At 40.1% G+C, this 27512-nt stretch overlaps 1 protein-coding gene across 2 annotated transcripts; it reads right to left on the bottom strand.

Annotated features, from left to right (window-relative positions):
• Positions 1–4653: 4653 nt before the first annotated feature.
• Zfp1007l2 (zinc finger protein 1007 like 2) lies at positions 4654–23291 on the bottom strand. Of its 2 annotated transcripts, none has more exons than XM_063280778.1 (5): positions 21142–23291; positions 15151–15374; positions 8440–11638; positions 8188–8248; positions 4654–7052 (listed from the first exon to the last, which is right to left on the bottom strand). In XM_063280778.1, the coding sequence occupies exons 3-5, from the start codon at positions 8600–8602 to the stop codon at positions 5339–5341; spliced, it is 1938 nt and encodes a 645-aa protein (XP_063136848.1). In that variant the 5' UTR covers positions 8603–11638; positions 15151–15374; positions 21142–23291; the 3' UTR covers positions 4654–5338. The 2 variants fall into 2 exon arrangements, with proteins under 2 accessions (XP_063136848.1, XP_038954275.1); XM_039098347.1 differs by having other exon boundaries at positions 8440–8566.
• Positions 23292–27512: the final 4221 nt, after the last annotated feature.

Raw genomic sequence — 27512 nt, 5'->3', positions numbered from 1 at the left:
TGGCCCGCTTCTGTTAGCACCCTAAACTGACATTATTGAAGGTGTTTCCAGAAAGACCTAGTCTCAAAGCTATTTGGTGTCTACTAATGGACTTAGTGCAGTTCTTTCTGTTTAGAAACACTGTACCCCTGATCTTAAAGAAAAAGAAAAAAACAAAAACAAACCTGCATTAAAACTTTGCCATTGGTAAGCAACTGAGCTGATTTGCAGCAGGGCAGGGCAGAATATGATAGGGGTGAATGGAATTTCCCCTCTGCCCTCTGAAGACATGCTGGAATAAAATCATTAAAATAAATTACATGGGAGAAAAGTGTGTTAATGCATTACTGTCCTTAAGTACAGCACAACATGGTGCAGAAGCTTTGGGCCCCAGTCTTTCTAGGGGAACTGAAATACACAAAATGTCAGGAAACAGCATGCTGGGGTTTTCTCTTGTTGTTGTTGAGCTTTTTTGTTTTTTAGAACGAATAGTAAAAATCATTTATGGAAAGTTGCAGGTTTGAAAACTATACAATAGTTGGGGATAACATGGATTTGCTCTGCAAACTTGATGGGAAATATTGTGTCCAATCTTTGAGAACCTCCCACCTGAGGCTCCATTACTACATCTGATGCAAATCTGACAGAGGCTGAGGTCAGTTAGAGGGACACCGGTTGCACTGTGCATGTCTTCTAGCTCTTAATTGCTAAATCACAACCTGTATTTTTTTTAAACAGCATCTGTTGTTTGTGATAGTCCTTACTAGGTAATGTGATACAATTTTAAAACATGTGTTCCTTTCTTCAAGAGAAGCATTTTTGGGGCTGGGGAGAAGGCTCAGTGGTTAAGGGCACAGACTACCATTGAAGAGGACCAAGGCCTGGTTCCCAGCATCCACATTGGAAGGTTCACAGCTGCTTCTAACTCCAGCTCAAGGGGACCAGACACTTCTAGTCTCTGAGGGTGCCTCGCACTCCCACACATACTAAAAATAAATATTAAAAAAAAGAAAAAGCGGGATGGAGAGATGTCTCAGCGGTTAAGAGCACCTGACTACTCTTCCAGAGATCCTGAGTTCAATTCCCAGCAACCACATGGTGGCTCACAACCATCTGTAAAGAGATCTGATGCCCTCTTCTGGTTTATCTGAAGACAGCTACAGTGTACTTATATATAATAAAATGAATAAATCTTTAAAAATAATTTAAAAAGAAAAAGAAAAGGAAAAGCAGTTGTCAGCTTGCTTTAATAGTCCATTTTATGTATTTTTGTTTTTAAAAACAGATAAAAAGGTGGGTTGGATATTAGCAATGTTCAGAGGTAGCAAGACCAAGTGAAAAGGGAGTCATTGAAACAACCCAAAATGTTAACTGCTAGAGTTGTCTTAGTCTCAGTCTCTCATCATTCCTAATTCTGTGTGTGTGTTGGGGGGGGGGGGAGGGGTCGTGTTTACCAGTGGACACTTACTGTTGTTCCCTATCCTGCATAGGCTCTCTAATAACACTAACACCAGTGACAGAAATAGTAACTAATGTTTATTTGGTGTTCATTACATGACAGGGCCTGCACAGTCTTATACACTTCACTCCTAGTTTTACAGTAATCCCGAATGGTATGTGCTATGTAGTCAGTTTTACAGTTGAAGGTTCTAAGATGCTGTCTAGCACTCCATGGGTCTGGGACTCAGAGCTGGAATCTGTGTCGCTCAATATTGAATGCTAAGTGTTGTGTTGTTTACTGCTTATTCTGTCTCGAGGAGGCTCGCCATCCTAGGAGTAATAAACTGATATTTGTTACACAAAACTTTACTCTAAATATCTAAAGAGGCATTGAGCATATATTCTTATGCCAGCATGAATTTAAACATCTCTCGACAGCCAAAGATGACACAAACATTTAGTGAAGAAAAAAAATCCTTCCATGTTGCAGGCCGCCACCACTGCAGCCTGGGGTGGGGTGGGGTGTTCATGTAACATGTACCCTAGCCTCAGTGACATACCTTAAAAAAAGACATTTGAGGACAAAGGACGCATCTAATGCTGACTTCCTGTGAAAGTACATGTGGTTAATCAACCAGATAGGCATACAATTTCATTCTGTAAAGTTTTATAAAGGAAAGTAAACTAAGTACTGCCTGGGAGTTAGTGCTGTGCAGAGCACTCAGGCTTCTCTGATTCTGCCTTCTTCTCCGCACCTCACAGCCAACAGCTGCCTCCATTACACCAAGTCACTCAAAGGAGTTTCCTTTGAGATTTCAAGATACCTCAGAAAAGACCTTGGTAGACATTTTAACATTACTTTATTTTCAAGGTACAGGTATCTAAATGCAGTGAAACCGTTAGGAAACTCAGCAAAGTAGATTAACATTGCTGTTACCGAGTTGCAGCTATACAGGGCCCAACCTCCTTATCACTTTATGGCGATGGAGGACTTTTATTATTCTTGTAAAATATACATAATATGAAAGCTATCATTTTTATCTAAGTTGATTAAGTTGATACTTGATTGGCATGAAGTACATTCACTGTATTGTGGGATTATGATTCCCATGCATCACAATTCTTTTACCATTTCAAACTGAAATTCTATATTCAATAAATACCAGCTCTTCACTTCTCCCTCTCACAGCCCTTGGCAACCACCATGCTGATTTCCATTGCTTCCGATTTGTTGTCTCTAGGTTCCTTGCACAAATAACATCATATAGTATTTGTCTCTTGGCAGCTGGCTTATTTCTTTTTGAGTAAATTCCTTGCGACATCTATGTTCTGGTATGTGCCACAGCTTTTAGTCTGAATTATGTTCCATTTGTATATAGTGTTTTCATATATGTTTGCATGCGTTTCTTGAACAATTGTTGACCTCATTTTTGAAGATGGGTCTCTCACTTGAGATCAATAATTTAGGCTAAGCTGTCTTGACAATGAATCCAAGGCACCAGCTCACCAGAGCTGGGTTTACTGGCAGAACATCATATGTCTGACTTGTATTTTGCAGTTTTGTCATATGCATGTGTGTGACTGTCTGTGTTCCTAAAACCAGCTTGGATCTAAAGCTTTCAAAAATCTTAATACTTGTTATACAGAATAATGGTATTATAGGGTTTTCATGCATTATGTAATGTATTTTGACAATATTCCCTCTTAATTTCTCTTGGGATTGCATTGAATCTGTAGATTGATTTTGGAAGTATGGCCATCCCATGAGCATGCAAGGTCTTTCCATCTTCTAGTGTCCTCTTTAATTTTATTCAGTATCTATAAAGTTTTCATTATAGAGGTCTTTCACATCCTTGGTCAGGTTTAATTCAAGAGATTTTGGGGGTGGGGCGCTCGGATTTTTACGTTGTTTTGAATGGGATTATTTCCCAGATTTATTTCTCAGTACATTTTTACTGGTTGATAAGGCTACTGCTTGACATATATATTATTATGGTGAGATGTGTTTCTTATATTCTGAGTTTCTGTGGTATATTTGACAGGATTGAAATGTTATGATTTCTATTCTATCAAAAAACAAAAGATTAGAGAAATTTATAAAATATATTGACATGTTGAGCCAGCACTACACCTCTGGAATAAAGCATTTTGACCATGGTAATTTTTTGATTTATTTTTCAATAGTTTGAAGGTATTTTTAAAGAAATTTTGCATATAAATTGCACCATAAATGGTGGAGATTGGTCTGTGTTTATCTGGTTTCAGTATTAGGCTAATAGTAACTTCATAAAGAGTTTGGTAATGTAACCTTCCTTTGCTATTTAATAGCATAGTTTCAGAAGGATTTGTGTTAGTATTTTATTGAAGGTCTGGTAATTTTATTTGGTAAATATTTGACCACAACTTCACTTGTACTGCTTTCTACAAAGCTGCTCAATTTTTTTTCTTTTTTTTTTTTTTTTTTTTTTTCAGATCTTCACGATTTACTTTTGGTAGGTTATATACATCCAGAAAACTATGTGCTTTATTTTAGAGTTTTCCACTTTATTGGAATAAATGATTTCTAAGAAAAGACCTAATGATTTTTCTGAATTTCATTAATGTATGTAGTAACAACTCTCCTTACCCCTCAAACTATTTACATTGAAGCTTTTCAACTTGATTGTTTTTGTATTTGAGGATTTTATGAATACTATATAACATTTTCATCCCTCCCTGTACCACAGCCAACCTCCTCCCATTTCCTTCCCCAATTTCACACTTTTTCCTAACCCCCTAAAACTAAACGCCAACCTAACCCTATCCGTCTTGTCCCCAACCTTAACCCACACTGCCCCGCAACGGTTTAACCCTAACCCCTAACTTTCTAGCACTAACTGCACACCCAACCACACTATTCATAACCCCTACCCTTCTAACTCAGCTGGTTTCCAATAGACTCCTGGCATTTAGTATGACCATGTTTTTGAATTCTTAGGTATTTATGCAGATTTCACAAAGACTTTACCAAACTGAGCCCATTCATAAGGCTTCTCTCAAGAATGTTATTTTCTGCATTCACAGGGTTTCAGTGAATGGAAGTATGACTACTTTTGTTATAGTGAGAACTATTGAAATGTGCAAAGGCTTCACCATATTTAGTACATTCATAGTTTCACTCTAATGTGGTATCTTTTATGCTGTTTGTGTTAATTTGGGTTTTAATGCTGTGAAAAGATACCATGACCAAGGCAATTCTTATAAAGGACATTTAATTGGGGGGAGGGGAGGTATACAGATTCAGAGGTTCAGTCTATTATCAAGGTGGAAGGAATGTCAGTGTCCAAGCAGACATGGTGCTGGAGGAGAGAGTTCTACATCTTGATCAGAAGGCAGCCAGAAGACTCTTCTGCCCTGGGCAGAGTTTAAGCATGGGGACTCAAAGCCCACCCTCCCCCACAGTGACTTACATCCTCAAAGGCCACATCTACTCCAAAAAGGCCATACCTCCTAACACTGCCACTTGCCATGGGCCAAGTATATTTAAACCACCATACCTTTGAAGATCACAGTAAAGGCTTTACTACATTGGTTACATTCATAGGGTTACTCTTTAGTATGTATGTGTTCTTTTATGTAGTTGGAGGTGGCTTGATTGTGAAAAGGCTTTACCACATTGACTACATTTGTAAGGTTGCTCTCCAGTATGAATTCTTTCATGTTGTCAAAGTTGATCATGAGAGGCAAAGAACTTACTAAATTGCTTACAATCATAAGGTTTCACTCTAGTATGTGTTGCTTTATGTTTTCGGAGACTAGCATTACATACAAAGGCTTTAATTCATTCATTCCATTTGTAAGGTTTCTCTCCAGTATGAATTCTTTCATGCCTTTTAAGGTCATTCTGACCTACAAAGGCTTTACCACATTGCTTACATTCTTAAGGTTTCACTCCAGTATGTACTGCTTTATGTTTTCGGAGACTAGCATCAAATACAAAAGCTTTACCACATTCATTACATTCATAAAGTTTCTCTCCAGTATGAATTCTTTCATGCTTTTTAAGGTAATTCTGACCTACAAAGGCTTTACCACACTGCTTACATTTGAAAGGTTTCACTCCAGTATGTATTGCTTTATGTGTTCGGAGACTAGTGTTACATGCAAAGGCTTTACCACATTCATTACATTTGTAAGGTTTCTCTCCAGTATGTATTACTTTATGTGCTCGGAGACTACCATTCCATACAAAGGCTTTACCACATTCATTACATTTGTAAGGTTTCTCGCCAGTATGTGTTCTTTTATGTCTTTTAAGATCCCTCTGAACTACAAAGTCTTTACCACATTGATCACATACATAGGGCTTCTCTCCAGTATGTATTCTTTTATGTACTTGGAGATGACTATGAGATGCAAAGGCTTTACCACATTGATCACATTCATAGAACTTCTCTCCAGTATGTATTCTTTTATGTACTTGGAGATAACTATGAGATGAAAAGGCTTTACCACATTGATCACACTTGTAAGGTTTCTCTCCAGTATGTGTTATTCCATGAACTTGGAGATGACTGAGTTGTGCAAAGGCTTTACCACATTGGTCACATACATAGGGCTTCTCTCCAGTATGTATTCTTTTATGTACTTGGAGATAACTATGAGATGTAAAGGCTTTACCACACTGATCACACTTGTAAGGTTTCTCTCCAGTATGTGTTATTCCATGAACTTGGAGATGACGGAGATGTGCAAAGGCTTTACCACATTGGTCACATACATAGGGCTTCTCTCCAGTATGTATTCTTTTATGTACTTGGAGATAACTATGATATGCAAAGGCTTTACCACATTGATCACACTTGTAAGGTTTCTCTCCAGTATGTGTTATTCTATGAACTTGGAGATGACTATGAGATGCAAAGGCTTTACCACATTGATCACATTCATAGGGCTTCTCTCCAGTATGTATTCTTTTATGTACTTGGAGATACCTATGAGATGCAAAGGCTTTACCACATTGATCACACTTGTAAGGTTTCTCTCCAGTATGTGTTACTCCATGCGTTTTGAGATGGCTGTGTCGTGCAAAGGCTTTACCACCCTGATTGCATTTGTAGGTTTTTTTCCTAGTATGCATTATTTTATGCCTTCTAAGAGGACGACTATGTGCAAAGGCTTTACCACATTGATCACACACATAGGGCTTCTCTCCAGTATGTATTGTTTTATGTACTTGGAGATAACTATGAGATGCAAAGGCTTTACCACATTGATCACATTCGTAAGGTTTCTCTCCAGTATGTGTTATTCCATGCAGTTTGAGATGACTGTGTCGTGCAAAGGCTTTACCACACTGATTGCATTTGTAGGATTTTCTTCCAGTATGTATTAGTTTATGCCTTCCAAGATTACAACGGCGTTCAAAGGTTTTACCACATTGATTACATTTGTAGGGTTTTTCTCCACTATGAATCCTTTCAAGAGTTTGAAGCTGAGAATCGTATGTAAAGGCTTTATCACGTGGCTTACATTCATAGAGTTTCTCTCCAGTATGTGTGCTCTTATGTCTTTGGAGATGACTATGTTGTGCAAAGGCTTTACCACACTGAGTATTTTCAGATGGTTTCTCTCCAGTATGACATCTTTCATGCCTGCAAAGATAGATAGATGGCACATGGGAAAGCTTTACCACATTCACTAAACTAATGAATCTTTTTACCTGTGGAAATTAATTTTATAATTTGGTCTAATTGTAAAGAAGAATCACATCTTAAGGTTGTATCACTTTGTTTACACTCATGGTTTCCCATTCATTATGGGTTGGTAAAAGTGTTATTACATGGCTCACATTTGCACCATCCTTTCGTTCTATGAGATTTCTCATATATTTGAAGAGAAATGGAAGAGCTCAGAGCTTTACCACATTGAGTACATTCATATGTTTTCATTTATTGTGAAATACACTACATTAGCATATCACATCGACCAAGTGAACCAGGACAAATAGAAAGGGATTTCCACAATCCTAGTATTCATAGGGATTTTCTGCTATGTGAGTTTATGGATATATTCCCAATGAAGTTGGCAAACCATCTAATTATAAACTTGTATCACAACGAGAGAGTCTGCTCAATGTGGACTACTACATATATCTTAATTGTTCTGGGGGTGGGGGACATTGCTTCTTTCACTATCCTTGTGCTCACATGGCTTGTATCCATTGTGACACAGGATATACCTGTAAAAATATCAAACGAAAGATTTCCACATTGCATTCACACAGTTTGACTTTTTGTTCATCATAGTCATATGGTATAAGAATCAAGGTTTCTCTTCAACAACATTCTTGACTCTCATAAACTGTCCCTCTCACTGAAACTTAACAATGTTAGTATATGAGCAATCAGCTTTACTATGATATATTTGCCTATTAGAAACATAAACTTATCACCTACTCTGTGTGTGTGTGTGTGTGTGTGTGTGTGTGTGTGTGTGTGTGTGTTATGAGACTAAACAGATTGGCAGGTATACAGAGTAGCTGTAATGTGGCTATGATTCAAATGGTAAGGCTAAGACATTGTTTCTTTGTCTTCTTTCTTAGAGGAAGGCCTTGCAAAACACAAATCAGACACCTGCCATTGAGGTACATGGATTTGTGAGAATTTAATAATCAATACACTTAAAGAAGGGCTTTTTTTTTTACACTGTTGCGTTTCTTTAAAAGTTCCAGGACATACTAACATGCCTTCAGAGGCATATTCATACCAACTTGCACATGAAAATTACCTTCCATATCTTCTGAAACTTTGACAATGTTCTTCAAAACTATGGTCTTCCCAATTGTAACCTAAAATACAGTACCAGAAAATGTATGATATATTATTGGAAATTAGGCAACATTCAAGTTACTATCTTCAGTGAACCTGATTTTTTCACCTCATTCTTCTTTATTCTCAATTGAAGTTACAGAAAAGCAACAGTAACAAAGGAACATTTGTTTCCTTATTTTAAAAACTGAAAGAAAATTCACTGTCTTACCTATAGCAGTGAGGTTCCTGTAGGTCTCCTGCATCACATCTTTGTAGAGACTCTTCTGTGAAGGATCCAGCAAAGCCCATTCTTCTCGAGTGAAGTTCACATGTACATCATCATAGGTCAATGCGTCCTGAAACATCCCATACATTTGTACAACAGTAACCATGATACCGATATCACTGTAAATGTATGCTTCTGGTGCTTAACCCACTTATTTCTTGACCCAGATGTTCTAATGTAATTACCAAATCATCTTAGAAGAAAACTGAGTAATAAGGTTCACCTCTGTCATTTCTTTGCTCTTTGAGTAGGATATAGCCTTGCAAGAGAAATGCTAATTAATGGAGAGGAGGAGGCGCAGTATTGAGCACACAGAGAAATTGTATGAACAATTACTAACTGCAAAAAAATATCAAGTGAGCATATAGGCTCATGTCTTTAATTCAAGCACTCAGGAGGCAGAGGCAGGTATATCTGAGGTCTATCCAGGACAGACAGAGGTACATATTAAGACCCTGTCTCTCCTATGAAAAATCAATCAAACAAACAAGAAAGATAGAAAGGAGTCAGAGGTTTTTACTAGAGTTCCTACAAAGAATTACATTCACTGCACTTCTGTATTCTTCTTCCAGAATCTTGAGGTAGCCCAGTTTAAACTGTAACAGTAATGAGATCTTACTAAAAGGGAATGAATGTTTAAACAGATACAAACAGATAACTGAAAATATTGGCAATGTAAATGTTGATCCTAAATAAGCAACATAGGACAGGAGCTGGCTCAGCAGTGAAGAGGTCTTGCTGGTCTTAAAATAATTGGCCTCAATTGCCAGTAGTTAGAAATGAGCTTCACAAGTATTGATTAGTCCAAGTTCAGGAATTCTGAACCCATTTTCTGACTATTATGGGGATTAGGCATACATGATGTGCATATGAATGTCATGAATGATATGTATGAATGTCATTAATACATGCCATCCTGAGAAACAGAATATGCTCTCTATCAAATTTCAAAATTCGTAACGTGGATGAAGATCAACACAGCAGCATATGCTTGACATGTGCCAAAACCCACAGTCCAACCCATCAGGCAATAATATACAAACGAACAAATAAAGAAAAAGCTGGGCACGTTGGCCCACATTTAATCCTGGCACTCTGGAGCCAGAGTCAGGTGGACCATTTACGTTTGAGGCCGCACGTTCTACATACCTACTTTCAGGACAGCCAGGGCTACATAGAGAAATTTTGTCCTCAAAAAACAAAAACAAAATTAAAATTATAAAAAAACACCAAGCTTGCAAAATATCTTAGGACTGAATAGCAATTGCTTCAACTGCATCTTATGTGACTTAGGGTTACAGTCTATAATGTTGAAGACAAGACAACACTTGAAGGAAGCTGACTAATCAGGTACAACCAATACACAACACACACACACACACACACACACACACGCACACACACACACACACACACACACACACACACACACACACACACACACACAAACAAAACCCAAAAATTGATGATTGCAACAACTGGAAAACACAGATTTGCCAAGAAATGAGGAGAGGCAAGCCTTCAGAAGAGGACACTAAAACTGTTTCCCAAACTATCAAAACCTCAAGAAACTCATGACATAGTAAATTTTCAGAAGATCAAATTGTAGGTGAAGGTCTTTCATTTTCCAGAGAAACAATATAATTAGATTATAATGAATAGAATCACACAACGTAAATGGTACCTAAAGTGAAAGGAGATAGAAAGAGAGACAGTAAATGTTTTAAACACGAACTACAAGATTGTAATAACAATTTTAAGAAATTACAGGCCAATTCTCATCCCGTGTATTCTGTTTCTCCTCTTTGCCAATAAATAAAAAAATAAATATATAAAGGGGATTAGAAGTGGCAGAATCCCAGTCAACTGGCAGCCTAAAGAATGGGAAAATATTTTTTTAAACAAATCCATATCTTATAGAGGCCTAATATATAAAATACATGAAGACCTCAAGAAATTAGACATTGTAAAGCAAAAAATTCAATTGAAAAATGGGGTATAGGGGCTAGAGAGATGGCTCAGTGGTTAAGAGCACTGACTGCTCCTCCAGAGGCCCTGAGTTCAATTCCTAGCAACCACATGGTCACTCACAACCATCTGTAGTGGGATCTGATGCCCTCTTTTGGCCTGTCTGAAGACAGGTACAGTGAACTCACTCCCATTAAATAAATAAATCTTTAAAAAAAAAGGGGGGGGGGTATAAATCTAAACAGAGAATTCTCAAAAGAGGAATCTCAAAAAGCTGAGAAATACTTAAATCATTATCATCTCAGCAATCAAGGAAATGAAAGTCAAAACTACTTTGAGAATCTATCTTGCATATGTCCGAAGGGCTAAGATCAATACAAGTGACAAGTCATGCTGGTAAGGATGTAGAGAATGGGTAACAACTGTCCATGCTTGTAGGGTGCAAACTAATACTGCCACTATGGAAATGAGCATTTCCTCAGAGTCCTGGTGCCTCAGAACCCTGAGAATCCATCTATCTCAAATCACAGCTATAAAGCTCTTGGGCATCTATCTAAAAGGTGCTCCACCCTACCACAAGGCCATTTGCTCACCTATGTTCATAGCATATTTATTCACACTTGCCAGAACCTAGAAACAACCGAAAAGTACCTCAACTGAAGAATGGGTTGAAGGACCCTAGTTCTTACTGAAGCCTAAGAGCTATCAGGAGGCTTGGCCTGGTGGAAAGTAGGTAAGTTATAGGGACCCTAAGGGCTTTTGCCAGCTTTACATCAACTGCCTCTGGTTAAGATTAGGGCACGACCCAGCTTCATGCCTCAGGCCAAGGCTAGGACAAGTTCCATTCTCCAACCACAGTTCTTGGGAGGAGCAGGGACATTCTTGAAAATCCTGCAGAATGTACTGATAGTAGCCTGACCCTCTGGTCCCAGATGAAGAGCTCAAAGGCATGCCATATAAGTGTGAACTGTAAACCTGCTAATGTAACCTGTACCTCTGAAAGTATAAAAACTGCTTGTCACAGCCATTGGGGTCACCTTCCAGTCCCTCGCTACGAGGGGCTGACTGAAGGTTGACCCCGACACTCCCGAAAATAAACTCTTGCCTTTGTATCGAACTCCATTCTCATTCCTCACTTGGGGGATCTCCTGGTAGTTAAGACTCACTTTGAGCCCTATGGGGTAAACCAAAAATGTGGTACATTAATCACTCAGCTGTTTAAAAAGAAGCCATCATGAATTTACAGGCAACTAAATGCAACTAAAGAAATCACACCCAGAATGACAATCATGGCATGCATTTACTTACAAGTGGATCTTACCTATTAGGTAAATAGTAATCAAACCCAGAGGGGTTAGTTAAAGAGGTAGGCTCTAGGGAGGAAGCACAGATCTCTTTCTACAGGGGAAATAGAATAATTTCTGTGAGTAGACCAGAGTTTGATGGGAACAGGAGTAGGGAGGATCAGTTGAGGGGAATGCAGGGGAAAGTACAATGCAGGAAGAAACAGCTGGAATTAGGGGTTATTTGGGAGTTAGTATAGAAATCCAGTACAATGACAACTTCCTGGATGACCAGGGTGACCCTAATGAAAACTCCTACTAATGGAGGATATGGAGTCTGAACTGACAATCCTTTGATACTAGGCAGGGCTTCAATGTTGCTAATAAATTACATTTGTTGAGCTGTTTGCCAAGGGGGTCCCTTGAGATCCTTCAACAATCCATGCTGATGCTAGGACAAACTTTGCTCTCAGACAACTGACAGCAGGGACTGATCATTAAGGACAAATTCCACACAGTTCACTGAATGCAGAGGTCAAGCGAGTACAGGCTTGGAGCCTTCACCCCTGTTCTAGTCTCTTTGAGGAGAGACGGTACTCTACAGGCTAAAAAGAAGAAAGAGAAACCTGGAAACCCCCCTCTGCCTGGAACACCCACACACACCTACAATGGGTCCTTCCTAAGATGTGCTGGGGCATGATGGTAACAAAGTTGTTTGAGTCGCCAACCCATGTTTGGTTTAACTTGAGGCCCTTGACATGAGAGGGAATCCATGCTAACACTGACTGGATTTCTAGGAATCTTACAGAAACTTAAATGGCAAGCATAGAGACAGCATGGGTCTATGCCAGGTTCTCTGCTGATATGTTATGGCTGTTAGCTTGGTGTCTTTGAGGAATTCCTAAGAGTAGAAGCAGGTGTAACTCTGATTCTTTCGCTTGATCTTGAGATTTTTCCTATCAGGTTGCCTTGTCTAATATGAAGGCTTTCACCTTGTCTTTTTCTATCTTGTTTTGTCTGTTAGGTCTGCTCCTTTTTGAAGAGGAAATGGGTGGGGGGTGGATCTTGGGGAAAGGATAGAAGTGAGGGGTAGTTGGGAGTGCAGCTTGGGGAAACAGTGGTTGCTTCTAGGATCTCTGGAAGAGCAGTCAGTGTTCTTAACTGCTGAGCCATCTCCCCAGCCCATTTTTTTTCCAGGTTAAGTTTTGAACAATTTAAATATAAACTGGAGCCTACAAGTCTGGCCACTTAGATAGGCCATTTACACAGCAGACATTTCCAGGATGTTTCTTAAGTACACCAGTGCCATAAAACAGTAGTTTAGTGACAGTGTCCTAAGTGGAAGGTCCTAGATGAAGAAAAACATAGGAAAAGGAGAAGCTAGAAAGTATAAAAACTGGGGTGGGGGTGGAGTGGTCTTAAGGTAAATAAGCTTAAGAAGAATATCACCTTGCATATGGTTTAGAAAAGGGAAATGGAAAGAAACGAGAGACATCTATGAAGTCAGCAGAAAGATTAAACTACGAATGTAGCAGAAACATCATATAATGGGACACACTCAGGAAAAGTCTAATCAAACTGTGCTCCACAAGAAACTCAGTGTATTTCAAAAATATTCCTTACCAAGCCTATAGAAGCCTTGGGAACCATAGCCCCATAAGGTGGGAAGGGATGTTGTAAAAATGTAAAAAAAAGGGGGTATTGTTGGTCTTTTATCCCGCTAGGTCCGGCACAGCAGTGCCCCAAGATATCTGCTAGGTATCTTGGCAGAAACACATCCCAGCCGCACACTTTCCTACACGCAAACCCCCACATAAAGAACACACAACACAATAATCTTAGATCCAATTGGTAAGATATAATTGCCGTCTTAAACATACAAAGCCCAGTACCAACCATCCCTTAGGAACATTGATAACAACCTGTAAATACACAGACCAGACTCTTAACATCACCTGCCATGGCTTCTCCCCCTCTCCTCTCTCCTGTCTCTTCCTTTCTTTCCTAGTCTCCTCCTCCTCTTTCAAACTTCTCTCTCGCCCATCTTTCCTTCTCCTCCATTGATAGGCTTCCTTCTATCCTGTACCTGCCCCTCACCTGTACTTTACAAATTCAATGGGGAGGTGGTTCTGGTGAAGTCACCTGAGTTCTGAGGAGGTGACTAGGCAGCTGTCCTTGGGGCAGGGGGGTTAGCATCAAAATACAGGAAACTTCAGGGCAAACCACAACAAGAAAGAGTTGTTTTCTCAGAATCTTAAGCAGCCTCTCCCAAATGCCCTGGCCCCAAGCATATTCCTGATTTCAGGGGAGCTGTTTGATCTCTATACCCAGGGCCCCAGGGAAAGTTCCCAAGGACTAGGCCCTAGATGCTCACTGGCTCTGCCAACCATGTCCCTGAGTGTCAGAAGGAGCTCAAACATGGGGATCTCAGGAAAAGGAGGGAAAGCTTAGCTTGATCAGGCCAGCACTCAATAAACAGTGTTTTGTTGTTGTTTTACCTTTTCTTTTTTTTTTTTTTTCCTTTTCTTTTTTTTTTTTTTTTTCGGGGCTGGGGATGGAACCCAGGGCCTTGCGCTTGCTAGGCAAGCGCTCTACCACTGAGCTAAATCCCCAACCCCTTGTTTTACCTTTTCTAATGGTTGTCACCGGGTGTCATCTTGCCCATGTGGCAGAACTATGCTTTTCTGAAGAAGAAAACTAAACCTTTATGGCACACCAGGCCTTACTGTTGATTGTGAACCTGTAATGCCCCATTGATCAGCTTGTTAGAGGCCTTGGAGAGGGGCCTAGTGGCTGGTTGCAAATCAGGGTCTGGTGCCATATTTCTGGACAATCCTGGTGAACAAACTTGTGTATCCTAGCATCCTAATCTCTAACAGGCCTGGTTAGCTTACTACTTACACGTGGGGTGTTTTGTAGGCAGTCCTCTCTCAGCTAAATTCTACTTGGTGTGCCTTGCTATCTCCTAACCTTTAGCAAATCCTTTACATCATCAATTCTACTCTTACATTACAGCTTGATATTGGATTGCTACCCAGCACATGAGATGCCTTCCACAACCTCCACAAAATAACTCCAAATGGATCTTACACCTTAATGTTAAATGCTATGAACAGAACTTGTAGAAACCAGGCTTCTGAGTTTGGGATCACGCCAAGGATCTTTCCATACACAAGCCAAATGCTCTGCACAGTTGCACCCCTACAGGGAAGTTCTTCAGAAAGTGCCTCTGGGTCCAGTGAGTGTCTAAGTCCCCACAGGTAGTGGCCAATTCCCACTCAGCACCGGGAAAGACCCACCACACCAGCTTCCACTGCATAGCCCCCCCCACCCCCGCCCCGCCGCCCGCCCCGCCAGCCCTACATGTCTCCTGCCCCTTTGTGTGCCCTGACAATGTGCTCACCATGTCGCAACTTTGGAGCTTGCCTGAGCATGCCTCACAGAATCCAACCGCGGGACACAGAGCACAGCAGGCAGGACCATTTAAGAAGGCTTGGCGACTAAGCGAATCCTGCAACAAGGCACCCGGAAATGCCCGCCTTCTCTTCTGATTGGCACGTCCAGTGAAAACTCTGATTGGCCAGTAGTCTTGAGAGACTTGAGCACCTCCGTAAGGGTTAGAGTGAGCTGAAGATACAGTGAGGATACACAGCTCTCAGCCTAAGCTTCAAGCCCAGGGCCAGACCATTTCCAGATCTACAGGTATTTGCATTTCAGTAGCACTTGTGCCCGTCCTCCAATAGCGTTCCCATCTGTCTCCCCGCCCAGCTCTAGGAAGTACCCACCAGGCCACCTAACACTGCTCAGCCTATTGCTCCTCCCTTTTGTGGGCGGTGACCCTGTGCTCACCAGGTCCTCACTTCAACCTGAGCTCAGCTCATAACACTCAGTAGGCTCTTTCCCTTCCTGGAATCAAGGTATATAGCTTGCATAACCCCCATACTCAACTTGCAGTGGAGTTATTAATCTGTCCCACAAGTGGAAGGGTGCCCAAGATATTAACAATGAAATAGAGATTTGAGGAAACAAGAGTTTTGTTTTGTGGCTGTTGGGATTCAGACCCGACAATCAGCGGACCTTCATATATTTAACACACCAAAGCTGTCTGGGCCTCCAGGTTCTCCCAGCACTCCTCAGTCCCCACCTATAACAGGGCGTGTCTAGCATACCCCACCTTGTACCTTGAACTTTACAGAGCAGGGGCCAAGCTTTCCCTTCCCCGAAGCTCTTTCTATACAATCCAGAAATTTTGTACTCTTTGTCTTTCTGTTTCTCTGCCTCTCTCTCCCTCCCCCTCCCCTTTCCATCCTTCCCTCTCTTCCCTCCACTTTTCCTGTCAACCCCCCCATTACATCATTTTTCTCTCCCTGTTTGCCTTGCTTGCTCTTTCTCTCTTTCTCCCACCCTTCCTTATCCTTACTCCCCATATCGACTTTTCTGACCTCTTTGGGACTAGTGAACTCTATCCTTGGGATCAATGAGCCCACTAGAGAATTGCCCCAAATAAATCTGGAAACACTCTAATTTGGCATGGGTTGAATCCCTAACCCTAACCCTAACCAACCCTAACCCTAACCCTAACCCTAACCCTAACCCTAACCCTAACCCTAACCCTAACCATAACCAACCCTAACCCTAACCCTAACCCTAACCCTAACCCTAAACCTAACCATAACCCTAACCCTAACCAACCCTAACCCTAACCCTAACCCTAAACCTAACCCTAACCCTAACCAACCCTAACCCTAACCAACCCTAACCCTAACCCTAACCCTAACACTAATCCTGCTCTAAACTGTCCCTGTGTGTTAAAATAAAATAAATACCTTTTAAAGAGTAAAGACAGAGCATAACCATAATTTTTGGAAGACAAAAACTAAGTTCTAATAACTGAAAACAATGGGATGCCTTCACAATTAATACCAAGTGGGTTACTATTATGTGACAAGATTTGGCTGTCAGGGCCATCAAGCGAGGTCCATTGTTTCTGCTTTTGTTTTTTCCGACCCATAACAGAGACGGCTGCCAGCCATATGGCTGCCCTTATGTCAGTGAAGCTATGATTCCCCCTTCTTTATCCCATAGTCAAGATGGCAAACGGCCCTGTGTCGTTTAAATCATGCCCTGCCAGCCTGGGCGTAGCTGTCCACCCAAGGTCTATGGCAAACCCAACTGGATTAATGTCTCAGCAGACACCTGACGGCATCTGGCAATCGAGGTTTAAACCCAAAAGTGTCCATTTTCTAGTCTTAGCTGGAACCCGAAGGCTCAGCTGCACATAAGCCTGGGGCTGTACAGTTGGGAATGAGGGTAGCCCAGGTCAAACATCCAATCATCTTGCCTCTGACTCCTGAATGCTGGGATTACAGCCATGAAAACCACTAAGCACAGCTCAAAAATGGGAGTCCTGAATTTACATTTGTGGGTTTGCACATTTTCTTCTGCTTTTTTGTTTGTTTGTTGTTTGTTGAGACAAGGTTTCTCTGTGTAGTCCTGGCTGTCCTGGAACTCTCTCTGTAGTCCAGGCTGGAATTCACAGAGATCCTCCTGCCTCTGCCTCCCAAGTGCTGAGATTAAAGGCGTGAGCCACCACCACCTGGACTCTTTTTGAGGCTTTATTCCACCTCCTTAGAAACTCTCACATTCCATGCATTTACTGTTTGGATTGCTATATATTCCTAGTAATTAGCCTTTTCCTCCCAAGCAACATCATTCTTCATAATTTTATCTTCTGAGTTCTACTTGGTCCCACATTAGTATAGCGACTTCAGAATTCTATTGGTTAAGGTTTGCACCATAAACATTCTTGTAAACAGTACAAGGTTTAATTTGCTTTTCAACCAGTTCAATACTTGCTGTCTTTTAATTGGTGTGTTTAAACAATTCCTGATTAATGTATTTTATGTGTTGGATATTAAAATCTGTGGCATTTCTAATTATAAATTGGACATTTTTATTATTCACTTCATCATTACAGTTGGATTATTACTCATTCCTATTTATTCTCTTTGAAAAGCATTTTGTTAACATTCAATGAATTTCTCTACATTAGACTTCAAGCTACCAAGAACCAGTGACTTAGGGTTTCATTGCTGTGAAGTGATCCATGACCTAGGCAATCTTACAAAGGTGACCATTTAACTGGGGCTGCCTTTAGTTTCAGATAATGTTCAGTCCATCATCATATTATCAGGAAGCATGGCAGCTGCAGGCAGAGACGGTGCTGGAGAAGGAGCTGAGAGTTCTTGATCTGAACGCATCTAGGAAGGGACTGTCTCCTGCACTGGGCAGAGCTTAAGCATAAGACGTCACAGCTCAGCTCTACAGTGACATGTCCTCCAACAAGGCCAGACCTACGTCCCAGGTCAGCTCTACTCTGACTTCGCTAGAGGCTCCAGTGCTGTCCCTGCAGGAAAGGACCTCATGGTTCTAAAACCCCAGGTCTTCCTTATCCTGGAGGGCATGTTGTGTTCATATAAAAGAGCATCACGATTATGTTTAATACTTCTAGTTGTCCCAGTGTTTACAGTGTACGCTTTAATGAATCAGAGTCTACATTCAAATTATATGCACTATGAAGACCTTAGCACAATAAATTCTCAATGTTCCTTCCTAACTTTGTGGTGCTGTTATTAGCGTTAGCACATATTTTACCTCTGAGTGTTCTATAAACAAATAGACTGTTGATACTATTTTTACCACTGCTAATTTTCTTTTAGAGAATGTTAAAATTGAAGTTATTTAAACTTTCATTTATGTGATTCTTAATATGTTTTCTGCACAGTATGGATCCTGGTTTCTCTCTGGTGTCATAGTCTTTCCTGCCTGGAAAACATTTTATCATGAAATTGATCCACTGATTGAATTGATTACACAGATGATGTGCACTCAGCATTTGTCTGCCTGCACAAGTCTTCATTCTCTTTACTTTACTTTGTGTGTACAATTATGGATTCGTAGTTTCTTCCCGTAGGCCATGGTAAAGATACCTTCAAGCTACTACAAGTTCTGGTATGACAATGACTATAATTTTTATCTTCACTTTCTGCATTAATGTTGCTACTATTTCTCTGGTTGCCTTCAAAATCATTTCTTCTCAGAAATTCAAGTGTGACACAATGATATGTATAGGTTTTTGACAGGCTTGTTGTTTCAGTTACAGATATAGCTGGTTGGATTACTGATTTATAAGGCTTTATATTTTTAATTTCCAGATCTATTTTTCTTTTTAATATTTTATGAATTTTTGAGTTATGTTGCTGGTATCAATCAATTTTTAAATTTTATCATCAATTGCTTCTTCAAATATTTCCTTTTTTATATTAAAGACGGGTTTATTGGGAAGATGCTTTCTGGTGGGCAAGTACACTGGCCCCAAAGACCAAAGCCAGGGAAGTTGCCAAGGGGAAAGGGTGAGTAGGAGAGAGGAAGGGGCACTGAGAGAGGAGAGGAGAAAAAGAGCTCTGTTTTTTTCAAATCTTTGTTCTGTTCCTTGTTTCTGGTCCTATTGTGACTTGTGTTATTTTAAAACATCTTCATCTAAACCAAAGACCTTACTGTGTGCTTTCAGCACCTATGGGGTGGTAATGAGCCGCCCCAGGTTAGTTCCTAACACCTTTTTAAGTGTGGCTTTTCCTGCCATTCATGTCTGTATGTGTGTATGTATGAATGTATGCATGTATATATGTGTGTATGTATGTATGTGTGTATGTATGCATGTATGTATGTATGTATTATTTCTAAATTTTTATATAACCTATATTATACAAGAATATAAACTGAAAACACACTTTTGATAAGTTAATTGACCAATCTCTCTCTCTATTTGGGGAGGATGAAGAAGGGACAGACTGACACTGGCCTAACCTCTGTACGCGGATCTGTGAGGAAGCAGCTCCACTCTCAGACAGGAGACTCGAGCAGCTTGTCACTCACTCTCATCACCATGAACTCCTCATGCCTGATTCTGTCTTTATAATATCCCAACACCATCTTAAGTCTTACACAGAACCTTGCGTGTACAACAACTGTTCAGTGTAGACCAGGTCACCTGTACATTGGTGACAGGATAAACCTTACATTATGCATATTAAGCTGCCTCTAACTCTCAAAAACATTAATTTTATGTGGCCCAGTATAACACTAAACTGCTGAAAGATATTATAAATCCCTTCTTGAAAGACTCCCAGGCTAAGGTCAAAGAATACTGAATTAAAAATGAAAAATTTAGTACCTAAGATTGGAAGTTAGGAAATCATACTTTCATTATCAGTTTATCTTCAGAATTTTTTTTGGTCAACATTCATGTTCTGGCTAGTTTTATGTCAATTTGACACAAACTGGAGTCATCTCAGAGGATAGAACCACAATTTAACAATGTTCTGTAAGACTGGGCTGCAGACAAACCTGTAAGGCATTTTCTTCATCAGCCATTGATTGGGAGGGCCCAGACCATTGTGGGGCCATCGCTGGGCTGGGGGTCCCTTGTGCTATAGAAAAGCAGGCTAAGCAGGCCACAGTGAACAAGGCAGTAAGCAGCACCCTTATATTATTATTATTATTATTATTATTATTATTATTATTATTATTATTATTATATGTTACCATTTAGGAGACTTGGTCAGCTTCATTTTCTCTACCTATTAAATAATCAAAAGGCTGGAAAAATCTTGACAGCCTGCTGGTGGAAGAATGTGTTATGCAAAACCTTTGTTTTAAGCTGCCAGGTTTTTGTCTAAAGTCAACAAATTAGAGGGACAGAAGAGATGGTTCAGTGGTGAAATGACTTTTGTGCAAGCATGAGGACCTGAGTTCAAATGCCCAGAACCCACCTGCAAATTATGCGTGGTGCCAATGTGTCTGTAACCTCAGTATCGTGGATTATGAGGGAGACAGACAGATCTTAGAGCTGACTGGACACCAGTCTCACAGAATCAATAAGGGGTATACAGGTGTGAGTGTGCAAGAGGTGTATGTGCTTGCCTTTCTGTTTCACAGGCACAAAGCTTGCGCTTCTTTTTGCACTGGCCTTTTTGTCCCAAGAAAGCTTCCTCATTTGTTTAGCTGTGTGACTGAATGCTATTTGTCACCTGATCTGGTTGTTCCACCAGCTCTCAACAGGCCACCCTCTAGCTTTCTTGCCTGGCCCCTTTCTCCTGTTCTTAAGAATTTTATCACCTAATACACTGTGTTGTTTGACTTATAATAGCTCTCGTCCCTCAAATATACATGTCCCAGATTCCCGTTGTAGAGGTTCTAATTCTAAAACAAGGGGATGGTGCATCCCCCTAAATATTAAATTTACCTCCACGGTTTGAAACCAGGATTGGACACATGGATACACTTGGGGACTTAGAATGTTTCAATCAGGTGCTGATACAGGGATTATATTTACCATCAAATTGTTAAAAGAGCCTGTACATTCCTACTGCCTGGCTTCTGGTCCTCTTCAAAACTTCAAAGCAGAAATACACAGGAAGGAGGTAATAAACATGCCTCACTTTCACTAATCATGAGGCACATCATGATTTTGTGGATGGTGGGATTTCTTCTGGAATTGACAATCAATAGTTCAATGATGACCTTAAAAAATAAATGGAAACATAAAAAGGAATGCTAAAGTTTGTGGTGCTTGATAATCTGCAGTTTCACACCTGCAAAATACTTGCCTCAGAAAGGTGAGATCCTGGCCACCTTGAAGAACAGGAGGACCCCTAAACTCCAGATATCCACAGGGCAGCTCTCATGTTCCTGTGCTTGCTAAAATTCTGGGGCACTGTAAGGAAGTGTGTCCCAGAAATCTGCTAGCTTCTGCCCAGGCCAAAATCACACAGCTTGGCGTTCCTACTGCTGTCGATTAACAGCTTGCTGGTCTTTATGTCTCTGTGGAAAATGTGATGGTCATGGCAGTACTGCACAGCATGTACTATCTCAGCAAACATCCTTTGAACTTTGCATAGAGACTTTCCTCTAAAGACCCCCACCTTCAATGACTTGTTCTAGTGTCTCTCCATCCAAGGCATTATCCTTCAACTGGTAGGTGTTTTCTCTTGTCTGACCATGTGAAACAGCTTGATAAAGTTAGGATGGTCAAGTGATTTCACATTGCTGATTTTCCTGCAGAAAAGCAAGACATATATCTTGACGTTTTGGAAAATGTTTACAGCCACACAGATCAGTGTGGGGACATGGAAATCCAGTTAGACCTCTAAAAAGTTCCCTTCAACCAGGGTGGCCAACATCTTATAGTTAGTTGTGAAGTTCTCATCAATACAGGAGCAGGCCAGCTTGTCCTGCTCCATGATCACTCCATTCATGATATGACTGGAACCAAAATTGCAATGAGGAATTAAAAATGGGACATTTAAAATCATGCACAAGACAATGTTTATAGCCACAAATACTGCAAGAAGACAGGAGAAACAATTGAAAATACCTTAGATATGATATTTTGGAATCTTCATCTGACCATCCATAACAAATATTTTCATTTAATCATTACACACCATCATGGCTTGCAGTTAAAAATTGTGGTCCTTATGTTTCATGCCACTTACAGCCCCTTACCATGATACTGCAGCACACTGTAGCAGTATCAAGAGAAAACTTTCTTGGAAAATGGGGTAGTTGTCACAGTCACGAATTAATAAATATAATAAAAAGTAAAAAAAAATGTCAGACAACCTAGTCTAGCACATTGAATGCTTGGGAAGACAATGAAATACCTTATAAAGCAGTAGATGCAAACTGTGAGTCAGATCATGTTGACAGGGATCAACTGCAAACAAAGGCTCACAGACAGTAAGAACTATTCATTGAAAAGGACAGCCTTCCTCTCCCCTGATCTCAGCATTCACTGTGAACCAACACACCAAGAAAATCAGGTTCAAGAGGAGTTGATGATACAACAGACACTTCAAAACTCACTGGGTCCAGGCTGAGGAGCTTGGAGTCCACAATGTCTATGATTTCTGAAGAGGACCTGCATTTGGTTCTTGGGATACAGGTCAGGTAGTCCACAAGTACCCTAAATCCAGTTCTAGAAGATCGTATACTTCTGGCCTATAGGGCATCCATACACAGCACAGTCACAGGCACAATACATCACTTTAAAAAGTTATACAAACCTCTTTATATAATATTATTTATGACCTTTGAAGGTCAGTATAGGGCATCAGATTTTCTGGAAGTGCAACTACTGGTAGTTTTAATAAGAGTTTGGGTTTGTTAAAAAACCCAATTACGGTAAGTGAACATGTTATTGTTTTAATTCCAGGTGTGGGATAGGAACTCACAACCATGTCCTACTCCAGTTCCAGAAAATCTGATTTCCTCTTCTGACCTCCACGGAAGACACCAGGAACATGGTGCTCAAACATACATAAAGGCAAAATACTTATACATATAAATGAAAATAAAATTCTCTAACTTATCAAACACAACTTAAAATTAAGAAAAAGTAGTGTGGAAGATAATAAAGAATATGGAAAATTTAAATGCATAAATCAAGACAGCAAATATGCAAATCACTATGAAAAAGATAAATCAAAGTCACCAAAGTGGAGATAAATGCACTATGTCAATGTTTAAAACCTCCTGGAAGTTCCAGTAGAATCTCCCAGCAACATCGGACTCTAGTAGCTTTTCAACCAAATGCCAACTTCAGTACTGTAGGAACAGGAGACAGTCTCAGGCAGATCTGTAAGTGAACAGGTATCTATGATGTCCTACGATGCTTCATTGTGATGTCGGAGCAAATATGGACCAATGGTGGCTGGGCAGAGCCCACTGGTTCTTCTGGCTTTCTGTTTCCAAGATTCTTCCTTAGTGGGGCAGTAGAGGGCTGCTTACACTCAAATATTTGTCTCCAATATTGTGCATTGACCCATTGTTTTTTTTCCTGCTAGGCCCACAGCCCAAGGCCCTTAACTTTCCTCAAAAAGTGAAACTGGGTGGGAACAACACTCAAACACTGGACACTCTGTGGGAACTTTGACACTGAAACTTTAATACAGACCATTTCCATGTTAAACATCAAACCGGAAATCCTAAGAATGTCAATGAACTCCAGAGCTTTGTCTGTCCCTCATGTATGGGCTCTGGTATACACTAGCTAGTAGATGGAGAGTGTTTTGTTTTTCACTTGGAATCCAGCTTTTATAAGTTTTTAGTAACTCGTGTCTATACTCAAAGTATTCAATTTATTATTTTTAAAATAAGATTAATGGATGGTAAAGGTTGTTAGCTCCTTACTAAGTTGGGAGTTATGACAAAATATTGTTTTTTGTGGTACCCCAGGGTGTGAAACCATAATCTGTGGGGCTGCAAGGAAGAGGACACCATTCATCCCATGTCCTTATTAGGTCTGAGTCTTCTCACCAAAGCCCATGATCCATAGACAAGGGGCTGACCTGTTTAACATGACCAAGGAAATACCTGTCAGCCAGGACACTATAAACAACAGATGTGAAAGATGGAGCAATATCCTGGCAACATAGGCCCTTCTACTCTCAAAATATGCCTTAGTTTTGTCCTTACAAACAACAAAAATTGATTGCTTGTGCATCTTAATGTTGGCATGGCAAGAGCAAGGTAGCAGATTGTGTAACAGAGTTGGTTTTTAATTGGCACTGTGGATGTATTCTAAGATAGTCAAGAAATAGCATGAAATCATTCTATAGATCCCTTTGATAAAGGCCACATGTTCTGCACTGTAGCAAGTCTCTACTACTTGTGAGTTCCAAAATCTTACTATTGTTGCATTGAGGTTGAAGTAAGACAAATCAGTTGGCCTAACACAGACATGCATACAACACATCTAGACACAATCAACTTAGCTGTGCCCTGCCTGATCAGAACCCTCCAAAGTCAGCTTACACACATTTTTTTAAAGGGGAAAATCAATAGAATCTCATAAAGATGAGCCCATACTAATTATAAAATTTTTGAAAGTGGCAGCATGATGATCAACATTCAAGCCAACTTTGGCTAAATAGTGATGGTGAGGCCAGCATGTGCTCCAGAAGAACCTGTTCCATGAAACATAAAAGAAAAGCAAACAAAAGAAAATAAAGGAGTGCTTTTGTTTTGTACATGATCTATGTTCCCAATGCTTCAAAAATTATTGGTTGCTGTTATACATGGGCATAGCCACAGATGAGTGTCACATCAATGACTGAGGTGCAAGAGCTGTGGTCAACCTTTACCATGTACTTGAAGGTATGCTGCCATCAACTCCTATCACACGTCTTTAAATTTATACGTTAATGGTACCTCAATGGACACACCCAGAACCAGCTACTAGATAGATGCCAAGTCACTGAACTGTAGTATATCAGAGTCCAAGAAGAACATTCTCTCTTAATAAAATGTTCACCGTCATTTAGACAGAGCATATGTTGGCAAATTCCACACTAAACACTAGGTAGCAATTCTAACAGGCAAAACCATTATACAATAAAAGGGAGACAGAGGTACTGTTCACCAATGAGCACCAAAGCCTTTCTTTCCAGTAGTTTAATCAGAAAGTCATACACGATAGAAACACTCTCTCTTCAACATCTTGGAGAACAGGAAGGAACCTGAAAAGGGATTTGCTGCTGTACCATGAAGTTTTTGCTCCCCACTGTCTCCCTTCTAACAGATGGAAAGCCTAAGATTCAAGGAAGAATTTTACTCAAGCCTAGGTTGTAAAGTTAGGGAGAATCATTGACATTATAATTTCCCTGTGTTCTTCCAAAGAGGCAGATGTTTGGAGGTGGATTCAGTGGAGTGCTAGGCAAATCACTCCAAAATTAGGCAATTTTTGTTCCTGGACATGTTCTTTGAGCTCCTTATCTAGTAGGAATCAAGAGCACAGGCATGATACTTTGCTTTAACAAAATCATTATTGCTCTACCTCCTGTGCATAAAAACATACTAGCTTTAGTGCAGCATTCACCCTCCTTAAGGCAGACTATAGTCTCTGGAATGATAGCTACAGACAGATGTACCCAGATAGATAGTGGGTCAGGTTATGGTGGAGCACCAAGGAAAGTTCTTCCTGGAAATAAAAAAAGGCTCTTTTTAGATTTAACTTTCTTCTGTCCTTGGATTCTTTATAGATGCCCACTTCTATAATTAGCATCAAAATAATGGGATTTGAGCATTGCCTTTGCCCCTTACATGCCTTTTGCCTTTTTGATCCTAAAATAACCAGCTAGGGGAGGCATTCTTCTGAAGCATAGAGACACAATGGTGACCTTGCTTAAGAGACCATCTAATAGTTCCTGTCAGTCTTCTGAGCAGGAAGACTTGGAGTAATTTGCATTGTACTTGGAAACTAAGTGAACAAAAAATGGAAACACTGAGGGAATTAGAAGATCTGGTCAAGAGCCAGTGTGATCAGGGATTGGAAGGTGGTCAAATTTCTTCATGTGCATGTATGGAAAAATCACTGCGAGATTGCTCATGTTGTGTAGTTAATATAAACTAATGATCCTACAGTGAAAGAAATAAAATCAAGCAAAGTAAGACATTTTAAATGGAGTCAAATTCTAATTAACAAAGAAAATAAAAATGTCTATATTCATACTTTAAACTAAGAAAGGACAGGAAGAGAAAGATTGTTTAAATCCATAAACCAAAAACCTCCAAACTGAAACATAGAAATGTCAAGGAAACTCACTATGTTCAGACTCAACAATTCATGAAGAACCATATGCAGTGGCTCACGAGCCCAGAAATCCAAATACTCTCCAACCAACAGCAAAAGCATTCCCTGTAAGGACAGGAATTGTAAGTTGGAAGGTCAATGACCTCACAATGGTACTCTTTGAGGTTAGAGCTGAAATGGAACAATGATGGCTGGGTACAGCCCACAGGTTTTCTTTGCATTGAGTCCTAAAGATCTGAAAATATGTTCAGTGAAAAGGTAGAGACCTAAGCAAGATGGTTATACCTTGCTAGCAATCCCTAGATTCCCCTATGACCAATTTCTTTCTGATAAGCTATATTTCCCAGATTTCCTACAACTTGACCAAACAGAGCCACATACTAGGGTTCAATCTTCAAATACATGACCCTTTCTTGGATAGTTGATAACCAAACTCCAATAAAGATTTCAATTTTAATAATACTACGTGGAATCATTTGAATTGCAACAAGCTGCAGACTATTATCCTTCATTGTATAGTCACACAGTATTGTGTGCTTTCTCTTGCTGGAATGTAAAACACCATGACCAAACAGAACTTGCTGAAGAAAGGGTTTATTTAGCTTATTATCCCAACATATTCTACCATAAGTAGAATTCATGGAAGAGTCATGGCAGGACTCTTGAGGCAAGAAACAAGGCAGCCGCCATGGAATAAAGCTGCTTACATGCTTGCTGTCCTTGATGTTGCCTGTTTATGTATATATACATATATACAGCCATGACCTTGTACCTAGGGGTATCAATCAATCATGATGCTCCCCTAGAGACTATAAGCCAATTAAGATCCTTCTGCTTGGTCAGATTTCTGTAGTTTGTGTCAAGTTGCCAAAGCCTAAATGACACAAGATAACATACATATATTAGTGGATGGTTCATTTTCACTTGAACCCTAACATTGAGTTATACCTATTGGTTTATAGAACCTACTTCATCCATCCTCATAAAAATTGGTTTATTTTTTTATTAGATCCAGACTAAAAAGAGTAAAACGGTAGCTTCTGACTGACACTGCGATGCTGTGACAAAACGTTCTGTTGCTTGGGACACTCCAGGGTAAGCGACTATCCTCT

This window comes from Rattus norvegicus, chromosome 1, assembly GCF_036323735.1.
Source record: "Rattus norvegicus strain BN/NHsdMcwi chromosome 1, GRCr8, whole genome shotgun sequence".
In the NCBI taxonomy this organism is placed as follows: Eukaryota; Metazoa; Chordata; class Mammalia; order Rodentia; family Muridae; genus Rattus; species Rattus norvegicus.
This window is presented reverse-complemented; position numbering and strand designations above follow the sequence as displayed.